Genomic DNA, 19,935 nt, shown 5'->3' with positions numbered 1-19,935 from the left:
ACATATTTAAGTTTCGTAAACCGAATTGCATGTTGGGACATTTGACATGTGTATCACAAAACCTTTAACAACGTGATTGTATGAGCTGAAAAATAACGTTCCCTAAATAAAGTGATTGCGCGTGGCTGTGTACTGATGGACACGTTGAGGGATGGCGGCGGGGGACAGGTCACTTGAGAGAGTGGGAGTGAGCTTCTTGGCCCTCGACGCGTTTAACTGGAGCACGCACACGCACGCTCCCGCGCAAGGGGGGCGGCGGACGTGGTTTGGTTCGCCTCGCCTCTGTGAACACGCATCTCTGCAGCGCCTCCATGTCCGACTCATCCGCGACCTAAGCGCTGCGCGTTTTCTCTTCGCGCGGCAGCTGATTCGGGAAGAAAGGGGCCCAGAAGTAAAAGAAGACGTGGATGCAGTAATTCTCCCGGCGCCATGAACTACTTCCTGAGGAGTTTGATCTGGATGTTTCTCCGGTTTCCTAATGGCAGATGTGAAAGTAAGTGCTTCTCCGCGGGTCACCCTTCTATCCGCATCCCTGTGCGCGGAGGTGACGGCGCTCCTTACAAGGAGCCGCTCGCGCTTTTCTTTTTCTCCTCGTAGTTTACGTGCAACTCTCGGTCCCATGTGGACATTTCCCGTCTCATTAGCAGAAAAGAAAATAGATTTATCTTCCTCTCAACCCCACGAGGGCTACCTTCACACGGATGGCCATGGCCGCAAGCCCCATGATGAAGTTTCCAGAACTTTGGGACTTTGTTGACCCACAGTGGGATTCGTAATTTATGTTTTATTTGCCCTCAGAGGCACATTTCACGGTAACATTGCAGATGTTTGTGGTAGTCTGCAGGTAGGGGTGTGTGTGTGTGTGTGTGTGTGCGTGCGCGCGCGCGCGCGCCTTCGTTTATGTGATCATTAAAGACCCTTTGTCCTCCTTCAGCTTGTTGACATGTGTTCCTCACGACCCCGAGTGTTGGAGAGAAAATTCAAAGAGCCACCGTGTCGTTGTCATGTTAATTGACGCAGAGCTCGCGGGGGATTCTCGCGTCTTTGTCAGTCATGCTAATTCGTGTGTGTTTGGAGGAGAGGGGGGGGTCGTGCAGATTTCCTGTTTTCAGCTCTGGCTTTGAGGACTCACCATTTGGTATGGAGTGAAGGAGGGGGGTTGCTAAATGATTAGCTCCTTACACCCGGCCCCCTCTTTAATGATTGCAGGCAGCATTTCGGGGCTGGATGAGTCGAACACAATCCACCCTTTACCCAAATATGGTAACTTTATACATTAGTAAATGTGTCCATCATTGTTTGCATCCCACCATCCATCCCATCTCTATCTTTCTCAAAACAGCATGTGGAATGGTGTTTTTCTTATGTCTTTGAATTCACATACTTCATTCACAAAGATACACATACCTTTTAAGTACCTTTAAAAAAATCAGAAATGTCATGAGCAGTTACCACATGTGACAGTGTAAAAACATCCACATCTAATTACATGTTTGCTTTGGGAAAAGTCCTATATGTTGTGTGGTCCACAGTTCTCCATCTCAAGCACCGCTGTTAAAGCTAAATCAACCAGAACTGGTTGGGTTGGTTGTCAACCCGGTCCTTGAAGGACCAGCCACCTGGCTTGGATCTGATGTTTTAAATGTGGTTTTCTTGTCTTTATGGCAGACATTGGCTTCCATTCATTGAATTATGAAAATTATAATGGAAACGGTCTTGAGTTAGGCCCTCTGCAACAGCAAAATCTTAGTTTTCATAGTGTAGTCACAGTGGTAAGCCCACGAATTTAGGAAAATGAAGTACCCCACAAATGTTTTGTCATGAAACCGTGCTTTAAGATTACCCGTCTGATATGTCGTTAAAATTCTGTGTGATTTTCTGCGTTGGGTAACACCTAAGTCACAGCTTCCATTTTCTGATGATGTGTCAATGCAACAAAATGCATTGTAAATCTAGCCCTTCAAGGAACGTTTCATACACCGGCCATCTTTAGACAAATAAAACAGAATTTATCAGCAAAAAATGTTGGCTTGTAAAAATGCAGAATAATTGGAAAAATCAAAACTCTCCCATAGAATTTCATTCATTTGATCAATATCCTGACATTTGCTTCAGAGTCATCCAAATTGAATGTGAATTATCTTTAATCATCAACACTTGTATAAGAACTTCAGCAACATAAAAAGTCTAACTGGCAAGACTCTAATTTTGGTCACGAAATATCAGTGAGCAAGATTAGGAATCGGTACAAGCCCTGATTGTTGCCTTTTGGTACATGGCCATACTGTCTTACAGAGACATACCATCTCAATGCTCAAAAAAAGCAGACATTAATGTCCAATCATAGCAGAGCATCGGCCATCTAGCACCAAGTCAAACGGCTCTCAAGCTCTGCTCCATACACTGTCATCATTGGTTTCAGGTGTTCTTCATGTCGGTTTAGTGCAGGGGTCTTTAACTAAAATGTGAAGAGGTCCAGTTAGAGCAAAGGTCCGGAATGTGAGTACTGATTAAATCGAGAAAGAGTTGTATCAATATTTGCATTTAATCAATTCACGACTAACAAATCAAATGAATTCAGTATAATTCAAAAACTATTTTCTATTTATTGTCACAAAGAACTGAACATATTTGTGTGACTGCAAATATAAATAATGTTCTCTCAACTTAAAAAAAAGTAGGATCTATGTTTAAAAAAAAAGAATAAAATGTGAACATTTCTTGAAGCTTGAATTTCCCTTTTTCTGCTTCACATTTGGACTTGACAGTCTCAGCAAATTATAAATGATAAATCTAATCACATTTTAACAATCCAACAGTAGAATAGAATATATATATATATATATATCTCCACTCTCCCACCTTTTCGCTAAGTGGGAGAATTAAGATCTAGTTTTTCCTGCCAGGACTTTAAACCTGTACCTGAATGCATCAGGGCCGTTCTAGAATGCAAAGGCTCGATTGGTTGAGTGATATCACGTGGGATGGTTTAACTCGAATGCAATTGGTCAGTGCTTTAAGTCGCTACCGTAAAGATGAGCAAAGCTGCGCAGTCAAAAAGTGCGCTGTCAAGTATAAATCACCACCGGCTTTTTTTTATACGCTCTTAAAACAGTATATTCAGGATTGAATTGATCCTGAATATACTGTTCACATGTAGAAGTCCCTTCTCCAAAAGATTGGAGGCTATTCTTTTAATGAGTACAGTTGGTGACAGTGTGTCCATTTTGAATGCAGACATCAAACAGCAGTGAAGAGCGAATAAAGAAAACCTGAATTCATAAGCAATAACATTTAGTATTTGTCAGTATTCAGTTGTTTTCCCCCCAAAACCTTACCTTACCTGCAGTTCTATTAATGTTATTGTTTCATCTGCCTTATGACAAGCTTTCATACTCAAGCTTCTTCTTTCAGCGCTGGTGCCCAATCTTCCCAATCGGCTTTGTGCAGTTTCAGCTCCTTTCTGGCTGGTAACCAGCACTCAAGATTGTGAAATATCCTTGAGGACGCTGTAGGGTGCTATTGTGTTGATATACACAGAGCTCCAAACCATCAGACAGCCAGAACCCCAGATCCTAAGGTTTATACATTTCCAGATGTTATTGAGTGATCACTGACAAAACTAACAGATCGCTTGGGGCCAGATGCACAAATTCACCATTAAAACATTTTGACCTGTTAATATGTGTAAATTTCCATATGCATGTACACATTGCAGATAAATCTGGCACCCATTCATCCCACCACTTAATTACAATATCTCCCAATTGTATGTGGGATAAAATGAAGCCCCCAGCAGCAGCACTGTATTAAAAGTCACAACTGCAGGCTGCAATGCCCACAAAGTAGGGCTGTCAATAGATTTTAAAAATGAACTAATCAATCGCACATTTTGAAATTCATTTTTAATCTTTATTAAAAGTTTGGTTTTCTTCTAAACACTAAATCAGAAGAAAAAGTATTCTGTTAACTACAATTCCTGGCCACAATGATCACCCGGAGAGCACGGTAATGCTGAGGAGCTTTTTTAACTTGTTCCTTTATTTGTGAAGTGACAAAACAGGGAGAAATGACTAACGGTAAACATGCAGTTGTCTTTGGTCTGGTAGTCATTATATTCCTGTATCTGGGATTAATTAGCGCAATACCAGACATTCCAATGGAAAGGGCTCTATTTGGATGGAGTCTGCGCGCATACTAGTAATCACCTTTTTTTCAATGTGACTGTGCCAGTCCTGCCGCTGCAAAGACTACATTTATAAGATTCATATCATGAAATCTTGATTGTGTTTTTAAAAAACTAGGAGGTATATTTTTAACATATGCGTTTAATTACTGGAATGATGAAGGTGAAACCGAAGTGGAGGCCCACTAGTTTGTATGGGTAAAGGCTTTGGACTGTGGAAGCCTCGTGGTGTGATGTCTGTGTTTATGTGTAGAGTGTAAACAGGAAAAGCCATTTGCCTCAGAGCATCAGACGGTGCTGAAGAGGTGAACAGAAAGAAAGGAGAACAACCTACAGACTGCATGAAGTTGAGAAAATCAAATCTTTTTTTTCAGTTCCGTAGAACATGAGACCGAGGAGATAAAAGCTATGGGTGCATTTAGAAGATGTCTGCTTCAATGTAGCTGTAGCCATCTTACAAGTCAGGAGGAGGTTGAAGTGGACAATCAACTCGGCGTCAGGTTTAAGAATGCCTATATTTGTTGGTAAGGTGAGATACTGGACTTCTCACTATAGGGTGAGCCATCAAGCCATTTGTTGCTAGTGGACGCTGCTTTACAGTTTATGTGTGGAGACTAGGCTTTTTGAATTTGTGAAGCTGCTTTTTCAAGAAAGTACAGTTTGATCAGTCCTGCAGAAGAGCAAACACACAGCATTGATCACAGGGCCTCCAGTGTGTTGGGAAATCTTATCAGTTGCATACTTAGGAAGTCGACCGGATCACCTCTTGAACTGTACTACATAAATTGTATGGTCTAAGTGAGGTTGAGCCCCGCCTCTTTCTAAACCCTCTACACACTCAGAGGTCAAAGGTCCGCCAAAGCAGGGGTTCTCAAATGGACCCACCATCGCAACTTTAATTACAAGCCGTGACCCACATTTTCTGACGGTTGGGGGGGGGGGGGGTGGCGCAGACGGTCCAATCGACAGTATAACTTTCCAGCGTATCGTTCTCACCTTCTCAATGAGCAGCGCTGTGAACCCTCCCCTTCCTCCCAAAGCACGCACAGGTGGCTCACGTGGAACGCAGCCGTCTCTCCCCCTCTGTCTGGACATTAATGAATCGCACATGCCCAGACCCGCGGCCCACTGGAAACAGGTCACTAGTTGAGAACCACTGCGCAGTCATGAAGCTGCTACGCCTCTCATTTTGTGTATTTGTTTGTGCGACCAAGAGTGCGAGGAGTCAGTGGTGTTAAGTCTGTTCGTAATGTTATTGTGTTAAACAATCATTCACTCTCCCATTCACAAACCTAAGGAGTCACCAATCTGAAATTGATTTATCATTTAGAGACAAAAATGAATTGGAGCTGTGAAAGGTGAGAACCACGTACTAAAGGGTGTTCTTGGGTGTGTGGTAATATTACTGAATGTGAAAAAAGAAGCCCTTAGTGTCTCCGTAGAAGGCTGTGAGACGCCTCATCAATGACCCCCAATGATATCGCTTAAAAAGCAAAACCCAACGGGTGTGGCTTGTGTTGCTGCAACAACAACAACAAACTTCTAAAACTTTCATTTTCAGGTTGTTAAAACTTACAGCTTCCACTTGCCATTATTAGTTAATGTTGTCCTATTGTGTGGTCTTTAAATGAATGATTGAACTGATATCAATTGACATGGTTGTATGCATCTCTATATGTATATAATGAGTTGAAAAACAGAAACTATTCAGATATTCCTCTATGGAAAATAGCATTTTTACTCATGTGGCCAAATTAAAACCAGGGAGCCTTGTTCACCGTTGCCCAGTTCATGGCATATACGTAATGAAGGAAATGTGTGTGATATTTTCTGCTATGGGCGGCACACAATGATTGGGCAGCCAGAAGATGTACAATCCACAGAAGTCAGTTTTGTGACTTGGATCATTTGGAAAACATATTTCTTACATGCAGACAGACGAGGAAAACATGCTCAAGAGGTGGTTGGCCTTCGAGGTCTGCCTTTGGTCTGTGGAAGTATGTTAACAGCGGGGTTGTCAAACTAATGGCCTGTCCCTGCTTCTCCAGCAGATGCTTTGCTAATCATAGCTCAGACACGGGCTGAGGAGGAAGAACCCCAAAAGAAAATGGAAGCAGAGTTTTGCAGTGTGTTCACTTTTAAAACTCTAGATGGAATATTGTGCTCTGCGGTTGGCCTGCCATGGCTCCACATTCCTGCTTTTCCCCAGACTGTTTGGGCAAAGGAATGAATGACTAAGAGCTGGTTCTGGCCAAAGATAAACAATTGATATAGCTTTGTTTTACATGCATGTTTCTTCATGGCTGACCCTGGTCCTCCACAGGACTAAGCTTGGTATGCACTGGCTTATCAGTAAGCCCATAAAATTGCAAATAAGCCAGCTTCTCCCCCATCACAACATCTCATTTATTGTCTTGTCTTTCAGCCTTTAAATGGCCAAATATTTGAAGGGGAAGTGCCTCTCTTTTTTATGAGATAGCTATTGTTGATGTAACTCAGTTACAGGGATCGAGCTACTCCTGTGTCAGTTGCCACTTTGAGGAGGTCGTGCGAGGTGGGAAAACAGCATCCGATCTATTGCAGGCAGGATGTGATCGCATCTACAGTGCCATGATACAGTCATTATGTCAGAAGATTGAACACTCTGGTGTTTATGTCTAGATGATAGGAGTGTGACAAAAGCAGTCCCATCTGGACGTGGTTTGTGTGTGAGAGGAACTGTGGCCGTCTCAAGTACTTGGGGCATGTTTAGTAAGATTCTGCAGTTCTATAGACTCACATTCAACATGGCACACACGGTTTGGTTATGCTTCAGAAGAATGTGGGCGTGCCCCTCCGACATTGGATAGGTGTGGAGGGAGAATGTTTCTAAAGATGTTTGACATTTCCAACAATGAGTTCCCTGTTCTCTTGCTCCAAAGACCTGCAAATTAGTCAAATATGTCAGCTGAAGTAACTGAGAGTAACTTCACCGCATAGCTGTCTCTCCCTGTGTCTTTTACAGCTCGCCCTCTCAGCTTCGTGGACATCCAAAAGCCTAAAATATTATAAGAATTCCCATTACATTTTGGATATTATTTTTTTAATAATGTATATGTGTAGGATTATAGTTTTAAAAATGCAGCGTGGCAGGAGTAATTAGTGTTTTTTTAATCACTTTATTGACATTCAACATACAATTCATTCCACGATAACTCGTCCAAATGGAATATAAAACCGACCACAGGATGTTTTTTTAATGGATTTGAGAGTTGCAAACATATGAAAGACTTTGCCTGTTCTGTGTTGTTATTTTGGCCCTGGTATGGTATCCACAGGTTCTGAGAAAAAGAAGTCTGAGAATCGAAAACGAATCGATAAAATCGATTTATTAAAAGTGTTGGCAACGAATTTCATTATCGATGTGTCGTGCGACTATTGCGTCACTCAGGGTTGCACGCGGAGCCGAGGTGATGTAGAGATAAGAGCAGCCAGCAGCGCCGGCAGTTGTTTGTGAGTCACGTGATGCAGGCTAATAATATGTGTGAGCATTTCACATTAAATAAACTTAAAAAGTGTGTCAACGCAAAACACCACGTTGCCCCGTTTTGACGTGAAGAACGTAAGGAGCCTCCAGCAGCTCTGCTCCTGCTGCTGTTTACTCATCACCCAGCTGATCAAGCTAGCTTATAACAGCAGTAAAAAGCAGTTAGCAAGACTCAAGACATGTTTTTATAAACTTGCCTTTTTGGACCATACATTTTTCAATCCGTTGTCTTGTATATATTTTGTGCTTTGTCCCATTTCAGTTGTTGTTGACAAATATAGTAATACTTCACTGCATGCAACAGCTATAGTGTACACTGAGCCAAAGAGGGAATAATGATCTGAAAGACAGAGGGCTTCATGTACTAACGTTTTTGCGCCCCTTTCAGGCGTATTTCATTCGCAACGTGCCTGTACAAACATGCCGCACTGACGTGTCAAGAATATGCATTAATGAGAGGGCCATGGGAAAGTGGGAGTTTTCCATAGAGATGGGAGGGGAGGGGATGTGTAAAGTGCGCCGAATTATATATGTTTACAGGTATGTACAGAAAACTCCCATAAAAGCGCGCCTCCGTTTTGCGGGGAAAATTCACCTCCTCTTGAAAGCTGGTGTAAACCAGCCTGCGTATTTCGTTGCATATGTCTTCTGGTGAAATGGCAGGAGTAATCCGAGCCAGACATCGTCATAGGCCATGGAGACAAGAGGATTTTTGCCATTTCTTCAGTTGAGTGAACACAAAATCATTACACGTTACGCGGTATAAACTGCTCTACCTCTAACCTCACTGTAACTTCACTTCATGTCTCTAACCAATTCTTTATCTCCTACTCTCTTCTGCGCTCTCTAACTAACAACCCCACCCCATCCACCAACTCTGTACCTGTCCATTACAACATTCGCTCCCCCTCTCTCTCCTCCCTGACCTCCTCAGTTTTATCAGCTCTCCCCTCAACGGACTCTTTCTGTCATGATCCGGATTCCTCCTTGTTTTGTTTTTCTACACGCGCACACACACACGCACACACACACCCAGCTGATACTCATTAACACACCTCCTCATTCCCATTCATGCTTTCACTCGCCCTAAACACCCACAGCCGCTTTCCATAGCAATCAACTCTCACACTGATTCACAACTCACCTGTTTCTGCTCACTGCTTAATTTGTTTGACTATTTCTAACCACTGTTTCTCTACTCCCCTGTCAGACTGTTGTTGAACGCTGAGCTGTTGCCTTGTCCCTGTGTTGCCAATCCAGTGTTGTCTTTTTAGAGATCTACTCCTAGTTTTGTCCCGGACTGCGTCTGCTGACGGCAGCCCCCTTAGTTCGAGTTTGGAAGAATAAAAGACATTTTTCTGCACCTCTGCATCTGGGTCCTCTGTTCTCCACGTAACACTTTCTCACTCTCACATCCCATATTTAGTTGGAATGCTTCAAGCATTCCAAGTATTGTTCTTCTAATCTTTATTCCGCCTTATTCTACTATTTCTTCCGCCGCACCTTTCAACTCCTTCACACTTTCAGCTATTAAGACCATTCAAATATTAAAATGTTCAGCTCATTCAGGGGAGGGGTGCTATGACTTTTCAGCTTTTTAGCTCTTATAATTGAATTAATATAAATTAATATCTTCAACCTTTTTAACATGGTTTCCTAATGGATTAAATTTTCAAATCCTTTCAAAACTTCTTCAACTTTCAACTTTTTCAGCTTTTCCAATCTTTCAGCTAGAGACACCATTTAAACTTTAAAATGTTGACACAAGTCTTAACAATTTTATTAAAAAAACAGCTTGTTAATATCTATTATACTTTTTTCATAATCACTAATTATGTTTCATTAGTTTTGGGGTTCTTTTTGAATTTACAGTGCGCGCTAGAGTGAGGAGAAAGTCAGACAACAAAAGAAGGTCCATGTTTTGTAAACTGCTGGTAGAGCAGTTTTAAAACACATAGAGACATAAAAACTACACTCAAACGTTCGGTAGAGTCTTGTGTCTCTCAAAATGTCATTATTTTTTGGCTACTCCAAATAGTTTTGCTCCAGGAAGCATTTGTTTGACGTGTGGGTTCTCAGTAACTCTCTGTGAGCTAAGTGCAGCTGCTGCGTTGCCGCGCCAACGAGCTGGGGCTCTGTGACTCACAGCTGATCCTAATTAGCTGATTAGTGCAGCCTGACATGACCTGCTTCTCTCCACCTTCTCTCATCATTTCAAAGCAACCCCCATGGAGGGAGTTCTTACTGTAATGTTTGAGGCCGATTAATATATTCTGTCTCTCAACCCCCCCACCCCCCCACCCTATCACCCAATACCATCATTTCAAAATAAAAGCTGCAATGATTATGTTATTTAAACATAAAGCTTAGGATTCAGCTGTTTCGTTGAATACTTATTGCGCTTTCAAATAGTACTACAACCACTACTAAAATGTCTAGTACTTCTAGTAGTACTTCTAGTATTTCAACTGGTATTATTACTAAAATACTTTTACTACTAGTATTTCAACCCAATGGAGGGAATTCTTACTGTAATGTTTGATGAGGCCTTCTAATATATTCTGTCTCTCAACCTCCCCACCCCCCCACCCACTCACCCAATACCATCATTTCAAAATAAAAGCTGCAATGATTATGTTATTTAAACATGAGGCTTAGGATTCAGCTGTTTTGTTAAATACTTATTGGGCTTTCAAATAGTACTACAACCACTACGAATATTTCTAGTACTTCTAGTAGTACTTCTAGTATTTCAACTGGTATTATTACTAAATGACTTTTACTACTACTAATATTACTAGTACTACTAGTATTTCAACCCAATGGAGGGAATTCTTACTGTAATGTTTGATGAGGCCTATTAAATAATATATACTGTCTCTCAACCCCCCCACCCTCCCACCCACTCACCCAATACCATCATTTCAAAATAAAAGCTGCAATGATTATCTGTAATTTAGCCATGAAGCTTAGGATAAAGCTGTTTTGTTAAATACGTATTGCTCTTTCAAATAGTACTACAACCACTACTAATATTTCTAGTATTTCAACTGGTATTATTACTAAAATGACTTTTACTACTACTAATATTACTAGTACTACTAGTATTTCAACCCCAATGGAGGGAATTCTTACTGTAATGTTTGAGGCCCATCAATGACTTTTTAGTTTTCTTAGCTTAGGGCGACTGTGGGTCAGTGGGGAGCCCGGCCGTCCTCCAATCAGAGGGTTGGCGGTCTGATCCCAGGCCCGGCTAACTTGCATGTCAATGTGTCCTTGGGCAAGACACTTATTCCCAGCAGTGTTCCTCTAGCTGTGACTACAGTGTGTGTGAATGTTAGTTACTGGTTGGGCAGGTGCCAATGTGTATGGTAGGTCCTGTCATTGGTGAGTGAATGGGTGAATGATGTTATGTAGTGTTAAGGTGCTTTGAGTGGTCAGAAAACTAGAAGAGCGCTGTACAAATCTATTTTACCAAGTCCATTTGCTTTGAATAACAAACATTCTGTCTCCCAAACCACCCCCACCCAATTCCATTATTTCAAAATAAAAGCCTCAATGATTATCTGTACCTCAACAATAGGTACACCACAATTGCTTTCAAAAACTAGCGAAACTAGAACTTACTTCTTCTACTGCTGCTAGTACCACTAGTACCACAATTACAACTATAGTACTAAACCTTATATTACTACAAAAAAATGTATTTTTTAATTCTCAGCTTTTCCTATTTCGATTATTTCTGTGATTTCAAATTCATAGAAGCTTCTCCCATTTCAGTTTTTTTGCAATTGTTCCAAGTTCATTTCAGCTTTTCTCATTTCTGTATTTTCAGCCATTTTTAAATGTATTTCAGCTTTTTCTATTCTTTCAGCAATGTTTAGAATAATTTCAGCATGTTGCATTTTAAGCAACTTTTTGAAATTAATTTCAGCTTTTACTATTTCTGTGATTTCAAATTTATAGAAGCTTCTCCTATTTCTGTTTTTTTGCAATTCTTTCAAGTTCATTTCAGCTTTTCTCATTTATGTATTTTCAGCCATTTAAAAATCTATTTCAGCTTTTTCTATTCTTTCCGCAATGTTTAGAATAATTTCAGCTTGTTTCATTTCTGTACTTTAAGCAACTTTTTAAAATTAATTTCAGCTTTCTGCATTCCAACGCATTTTCAGCAGGAAATGCATTTTCTAGTCTACAATCGCTTTCCTCACCTGTCTTATCAACACTTCCCTGTCATTAGTTGGAATGCTTCAAGCATTCCAAGTATTGTTCTTCTTTTCTTTATTAGTTGGAATGCTTCAAGCATTCCAAGTATTGTTCTTCTAATCTTTATTCAACTTATTAGTTGGAATGCTTCAAGCATTCCAAGTATTGTTCTTCTAATCTTTATTCCGCCTTATTCTACTATTTCTTCCGCCGCACCTTTCAACTCCTTCACACTTTCAGCTATTAAGACCATTCAAATATTAAAATGTTCAGCTCATTCAGGGGAGGGGTGCTATGACTTTTCAGCTTTTTAGCTCTTATAATTGAATTAATATAAATTAATATCTTCAACCTTTTTAACATGGTTTCCTAATGGATTAAATTTTCAAATCCTTTCAAAACTTCTTCAACTTTCAACTTTTTCAGCTTTTCCAATCTTTCAGCTAGAGACACCATTTAAACTTTAAAATGTTGACACAAGTCTTAACAATTTTATTAAAAAAACAGCTTGTTAATATCTATTATACTTTTTTCATAATCACTAATTATGTTTCATTAGTTTTGGGGTTCTTTTTGAATTTACAGTGCGCGCTAGAGTGAGGAGAAAGTCAGACAACAAAAGAAGGTCCATGTTTTGTAAACTGCTGGTAGAGCAGTTTTAAAACACATAGAGACATAAAAACTACACTCAAACGTTCGGTAGAGTCTTGTGTCTCTCAAAATGTCATTATTTTTTGGCTACTCCAAATAGTTTTGCTCCAGGAAGCATTTGTTTGACGTGTGGGTTCTCAGTAACTCTCTGTGAGCTAAGTGCAGCTGCTGCGTTGCCGCGCCAACGAGCTGGGGCTCTGTGACTCACAGCTGATCCTAATTAGCTGATTAGTGCAGCCTGACATGACCTGCTTCTCTCCACCTTCTCTCATCATTTCAAAGCAACCCCCATGGAGGGAGTTCTTACTGTAATGTTTGAGGCCGATTAATATATTCTGTCTCTCAACCCCCCCACCCCCCCACCCTATCACCCAATACCATCATTTCAAAATAAAAGCTGCAATGATTATGTTATTTAAACATAAAGCTTAGGATTCAGCTGTTTCGTTGAATACTTATTGCGCTTTCAAATAGTACTACAACCACTACTAAAATGTCTAGTACTTCTAGTAGTACTTCTAGTATTTCAACTGGTATTATTACTAAAATACTTTTACTACTAGTATTTCAACCCAATGGAGGGAATTCTTACTGTAATGTTTGATGAGGCCTTCTAATATATTCTGTCTCTCAACCTCCCCACCCCCCCACCCACTCACCCAATACCATCATTTCAAAATAAAAGCTGCAATGATTATGTTATTTAAACATGAGGCTTAGGATTCAGCTGTTTTGTTAAATACTTATTGGGCTTTCAAATAGTACTACAACCACTACGAATATTTCTAGTACTTCTAGTAGTACTTCTAGTATTTCAACTGGTATTATTACTAAATGACTTTTACTACTACTAATATTACTAGTACTACTAGTATTTCAACCCAATGGAGGGAATTCTTACTGTAATGTTTGATGAGGCCTATTAAATAATATATACTGTCTCTCAACCCCCCCACCCAATACCATCATTTCAAAATAAAAGCTGCAATGATTATCTGTAATTTAGCCATGAAGCTTAGGATAAAGCTGTTTTGTTAAATACGTATTGCTCTTTCAAATAGTACTACAACCACTACTAATATTTCTAGTATTTCAACTGGTATTATTACTAAAATGACTTTTACTACTACTAATATTACTAGTACTACTAGTATTTCAACCCCAATGGAGGGAATTCTTACTGTAATGTTTGAGGCCCATCAATGACTTTTTAGTTTTCTTAGCTTAGGGCGACTGTGGGTCAGTGGGGAGCCCGGCCGTCCTCCAATCAGAGGGTTGGCGGTCTGATCCCAGGCCCGGCTAACTTGCATGTCAATGTGTCCTTGGGCAAGACACTTATTCCCAGCAGTGTTCCTCTAGCTGTGACTACAGTGTGTGTGAATGTTAGTTACTGGTTGGGCAGGTGCCAATGTGTATGGTAGGTCCTGTCATTGGTGAGTGAATGGGTGAATGATGTTATGTAGTGTTAAGGTGCTTTGAGTGGTCAGAAAACTAGAAGAGCGCTGTACAAATCTATTTTACCAAGTCCATTTGCTTTGAATAACAAACATTCTGTCTCCCAAACCACCCCCACCCAATTCCATTATTTCAAAATAAAAGCCTCAATGATTATCTGTACCTCAACAATAGGTACACCACAATTGCTTTCAAAAACTAGCGAAACTAGAACTTACTTCTTCTACTGCTGCTAGTACCACTAGTACCACAATTACAACTATAGTACTAAACCTTATATTACTACAAAAAAATGTATTTTTTAATTCTCAGCTTTTCCTATTTCGATTATTTCTGTGATTTCAAATTCATAGAAGCTTCTCCCATTTCAGTTTTTTTGCAATTGTTCCAAGTTCATTTCAGCTTTTCTCATTTCTGTATTTTCAGCCATTTTTAAATGTATTTCAGCTTTTTCTATTCTTTCAGCAATGTTTAGAATAATTTCAGCATGTTGCATTTTAAGCAACTTTTTGAAATTAATTTCAGCTTTTACTATTTCTGTGATTTCAAATTTATAGAAGCTTCTCCCATTTCTGTTTTTTTGCAATTCTTTCAAGTTCATTTCAGCTTTTCTCATTTATGTATTTTCAGCCATTTAAAAATCTATTTCAGCTTTTTCTATTCTTTCCGCAATGTTTAGAATAATTTCAGCTTGTTTCATTTCTGTACTTTAAGCAACTTTTTAAAATTAATTTCAGCTTTCTGCATTCCAACGCATTTTCAGCAGGAAATGCATTTTCTAGTTCAATATTAATCTTATTCTTCTATTTCTTCCGCCGCACCTTTCAACTCCTTCACACTTTCAGCTATTAAGACCATTCAAATATTGAAATATTCAGCTCCTTCAGGAGAGGTGTGCTATGACTCTTCAGCTTTTTAGCTCTTATAATTGAATTAATATAAATTAAATTGTTCAACTTTTTTAACATGGTTTCCAATGGAATAAATTTTCAAATCCTCTCAAAACTTGTTCAACTTTCAACTTTTTCAGCTCTTCCAATCTTTCAGCTAGAGACACCATTTAAACTTTAAAATGTTGACACAAGTCTTAACAATTTCCTAAAAAAAACAGCTTGTTGATATCTATTATAGTTTTTTCATAACCACTCATTATGTTTCACTAGTTTTGGGGTCCTTTTCGAATTTAGAGTGAGCGCTAGAGTGCGGACAAAGTCGGAAGACAAGAGAGGGTCCATGTTTTGTAAACTGCTGGTAGAGCAGTTTTAAAACACATAGAGACATAAAAACTAGACTCAAACGTTCGGTAGAGTCTTGTGTCTCTCAAAATGTCATTATTTTTTGGCTACTCCAAATAGTTTTGCTCCAGGAAGCATTTGTTTGAGGTGTGGGTTTTCTGTAAATCACTGCCTGTCTGTGAGCAGCTTCTCCGTCGCCATGGATACTCCACTCTGTCAGTTGGTCTCACCCAGCTGAACCATAACGGCTGATTAGTGTCGTCACGTGACACAGCTATTCTTTCAACCAGGGTTCGTACAGTCATGGAAAAAAATAACAATACGGACATGTTTCTTTATATACAGCCCCTGAGATTACTTTGGGATGTCAATCTGAAGTTCCACACCCAATAGCGCCCCTGAACTTGGCCATAGGTCCGGCCAATCATTGACCAGGAAGTTGTGTGCAGGCGAACGGAGAGAGCGGAGGGGGGGGGACGAGGGAGAGACTAAGAGCGATGAGCAATGGCGGATACGATGGCAGATGCGTCTGCTAATCGCAAGTTTAGCTTCAAGTTAAGTTCAGGGTCCGTGTCGAGGAAGAATGACATGGACGTGCGTGTCGTGAGTGGGGACGGTGACCCGGGATGAGCAGAGCGTAAGTAATGTGCAGGCAGGACGGTTAGATATTTGGGACATGGGAGAGCGATACGTGCTAGCTAGTTATACTGCTAACGAGGCTACTCCCCTTCTGCTGGGGTGTGACGTTGTTCCTTCGGTGTTGTCATTAAGCTGCAGGCACGTGAGTTTATTTTCTTACGCGAGTGATACTATTAAAAACCTTTTCATGGATCGCAAGAAGGTCCGTAGGTTAATAAGCACGTCAAAAGTTACGGGGGAGGGGCGTGACGTTGTTCGGTGATTGAGCTGCAGGCACGTGAGTTTATTTTCTTACGCGAGTGATACTATTAATAACCTTTTCACGGTCCGCAAGAAGGTCTGTAGGTTTATAAGCACGTCAAAAGTTACGGGGGAGGGGCGTGACGTTGTTCTTTTGGTGATTGAGAGGCAGCCACGTGAGTTTATTTTCTTACACCGTGTGATACTATTAATAAACTTTTCGCGGACCGCAAGAAGGTCCGTCGGTTAATAAGCACGTCGAAAGTTACGGGGGACCCCGGACGAGCGGACCTTAAGTAATGTGGAGGCAGGACGGTTAGGTATTTCAAACATGGGAGAGAGATGAGCGCTAGCTAGCTAAACTGCTAACGAGGCTACTCCCCGTATGCTGGACTTAAACCGGGGGCGTGACGTTCCTTCGGTGTTGTTATTAAGCTGCTGGCGGAGCCCGGGAAGTACACCTGTGATTGAGGAAGCGCAACGGTAGGATGTTAGCCGCTAGTTAAGTGTTTAGCTGACTTTAGGAACTTTATTAGCTCGTCTCCAACGCTGAAGGCTTCACCGCGCCAGCGAATAACGACGGCCAGCCGCCTCACCTCTACAGCCCGTGATGTGCCAGCAGCACGCATGCTTTCTCTCCCTCCCTCTCCCACGCCACTACCCGACGTGAGTAATATCCTGCCACACGTGAATCCACCTTGTCCACGAACAGCAACGTGATCAGCTGATCGTGGCTCCTTTTTTTACGTCTACGTTATGGGTAGTTTTGAATGCTGTGATTACATGTTTGCTGCATTCAGTGTTACAGTACAGTGTTAAGCTTGGCCTGTCGTTTACTGCATCTATGGCTATATGTTGCTAATGACATTACCACGCAGTGGAATGAATGTACGTTGTTACGGGGAATTTATTTGTTTTGTTCTGGTTACTGAGCCCCCTTCAGTTAGAATAACTCCCCCTTGAGTAAGACTGGTGTTTCCCTGTTAAAGCATGGTCATGAACAAGGGGAAATGTTTCAGTATGAAATAATTGTTCTAAAATTCTCTAATTAAATCATACTTTGAAATTTAACTTTCTATATGGTTGGTTCGACCTGCTACATAACTATACTATAACGAGTCTTCATACGTTTTAATGTGGTGTCAGAGACTGATGTTGTTCACCGGTTACGTCTGTTTGAGGACAGAGTTTAGTTTTATAACTAGTATATAACTAAACCGTATATTACTACAGAGAATGTATTTTTTAATTCTCAGCTTTTCCTATTTCTATTATTTCAGCAACGTTTAAATTAAATTCAGCTTTTATTATTTCTGTGTTTTCAAATTCATAGAAGCTTCTCCCATTTTTGTTTTTTTGCAATTCTTTCAAGTTGATTTCAGCTTTTCTCATTTCTGTATTTTCAGCCATTTTTAAATGTATTTCAGCTTTTTCTATTCATTCAGCAATGTTAAGAATAATTTCAGCTTGTTTCATTTCTGTACTTTAAGCAACTTTTTGAAATTAATTTCAGCTTTCTGCATTCCAACGCATTTTCAGCAGGAAATGCATTTTCTATTATTAGTTGGAATGCTTCAAGCATTCCAAGTATTGTTCTTCTTTTCTTTATTCCGCCTTATTTTTATTATTCTATTTCTTCCGCCGCACCTTTCAACTCCTTCACACTTTCAGCTATTAAGACCATTCAAATATTAAAATGTTCAGCTCCTTCAGGAGAGGTGTGCTATGACTTTTCAGCTTTTTAGCTCTTATAATTGAATTAATATAAATTAAAAACATCAAACTTTTTAACATGGTTTCCAATGGATTAAATTTTCAAATCCTCTCAAAACTTGTTTAACTTTCAACTTTTTCAGCTTTTCCAATCTTTCAGCTAGAGACACCATTTAAACTTTAAAATGTTGACACAAGTCTTAACAATTTCATTAAAAAAACAGCTTGTTGATATCTATTATAGTTTTTTCATAATCACTAATTATGTTTGACTAGTTTTGGGGTCCTTTTCGAATTTACAGTGTGCGCTAGAGTGCAGACAAAGTCGGAAGACAAGAGAGGGTCCATGTTTTGTAAACTGCTGGTAGAGCAGTTTTAAAACACATAGAGACATAAAAACTACACTCAAACGTTCGGTAGAGTCTTGTGTCTCTCAAAATGTCATTATTTTTTGGCTACTCCAAATAGTTTTGCTCCAGGAAGCATTTGTTTGAGGTGTGGGTTCTCAGTAACTGTCTGTGAGCTAACAGCACCTGCTCCGTTGCCGCGACAACGAGCTGGGGCTCTTTCTGTGACTCACAGCTGATCCTCATTAGCTGATTAGTGCAGCCTGACATGACCTCCTTCTCTCATCATTTCAAACCCCCATGGAGGGAGTTCTTACTGTAATGTTTGATGAGGCCTTCTAATATATTCTGTCTCTCAACCCCCCCCCACCCACTCCCCCAATACCATCATTTCAAAATAAAAGCTGCAATGATTATCTGTAATTTAGCCATGAAGCTTAGGATAAAGCTGTTTTGTTGAATACGTATTGCTCTTTCAAATAGTACTACAACCACTACTAATATTTCTAGTACTTCTAGTATTTCAACTGGTATTATTACTAAAATGACTTTTACTACTACTTGTACTACTAGTATTTCAACCCCAATGGAGGGAATTCTTACTGTAATGTTTGATGAGGCCCATCAATTAATAACTTTAGTTTTATTAGCTTAGGGCGACTGTGGGTGAGTGGGGAGCGCGGGCGGCCGTCCTCCAATCAGAGGGTTGGCGGTCTGATCCCAGGCCCGGCTAACCTGCATGTCAATGTGTCCTTGGGCAAGACGCTTAATCCCAGCATTGTTCCTCTAGCTGTGACTACAGTGTGTGTGAATGTTAGTTACTGGTTGGGCAGGCACCACTGTGTATGGTAGGTCCTGTCATTGCTGTGTGAATGGGTGAATGATGTTATGTAGTGTTAAGGTGCTTTGAGTGGTCAGAAGACTAGAAGAGCGCTGTACAAATCTATTTTACCAAGTCCATTTGCTTTGAATAACAAACATTCTGTCTCCCAAACCACCCAATTCCATTATTTCAAAATAAAAGCCTCAATGATTATCTGTACCTCAACAATAGGTACACCACAATTGCTTTCAAATACTAGTGAAACTAGTACTTACTTCTTCTACTGCTGCTAGTACCACTAGTACAACTATAGTACTAAACCTTATATTACTACAAAAAATGTATTTTGTAATTCTCAGCTTTTATTATTTCTGTGTTTTCAAATGCATAGAAGCTTCTCCCAATTCTGTTTTTTTTTGCAATTCTTTCAAGTTCATTTCAGCTTTTCTCATTTCTTTATTTTCAGCAATTTTTAAATGTATTTCAGCCTTTTCTATTTCAGCAATGTTTAGAATAATTTCAGCATGTTGCATTTTAAGCAACTTTTTGAAATTAATTTCAGCTTTTATTATTTCTGTGATTTCAAATTCATAGAAGCTTCTCCCATTTCAGTTTTTTTGCAATTCTTTCAAGTTCATTTCAGCTTTTCTCATTTATGTATTTCAGCTTTTTCCATTCTTTCAGCAATGTTTTTAATAATTCCAGCTTGTTTCATTTCTGTACTTTAAGAAACTTTTTAAAATTAATTTCAGCTTTCTGCATTCCAACGCATTTTCAGCAGGAAATGCATTTTCTAGTTTTCATATTATTTTTATTATTCTATTTCTTCCGCCGCACCTTTCAACTCCTTCACACTTTCAGCTATTAAGACCATTCAAATATTAAAATGTTCAGCTCCTTCAGGAGAGGTGTGC

At 39.9% G+C, this 19,935-nt stretch overlaps 1 protein-coding gene across 1 annotated transcript in view; it reads left to right on the top strand.

Annotated features, from left to right (window-relative positions):
• The first annotated feature begins 204 nt into the window (after nucleotides 1-204).
• ror2 (receptor tyrosine kinase-like orphan receptor 2) overlaps nucleotides 205-19,935 on the top strand; it is a 51,547-nt gene continuing 31,816 nt past the window's right edge. Inside the window, exon 1 of the mRNA XM_037484774.2 lies at nucleotides 205-493. Coding sequence (XP_037340671.1) covers nucleotides 430-493 — 64 coding nt within the window. The 5' untranslated portion in view covers nucleotides 205-429. The remainder of the gene's footprint in view (nucleotides 494-19,935) is intronic.

The sequence above is a fragment of the Pungitius pungitius genome, chromosome 18, assembly GCF_949316345.1.
Source record: "Pungitius pungitius chromosome 18, fPunPun2.1, whole genome shotgun sequence".
Classification (NCBI taxonomy): Eukaryota; Metazoa; Chordata; class Actinopteri; order Perciformes; family Gasterosteidae; genus Pungitius; species Pungitius pungitius.
This window is presented reverse-complemented; position numbering and strand designations above follow the sequence as displayed.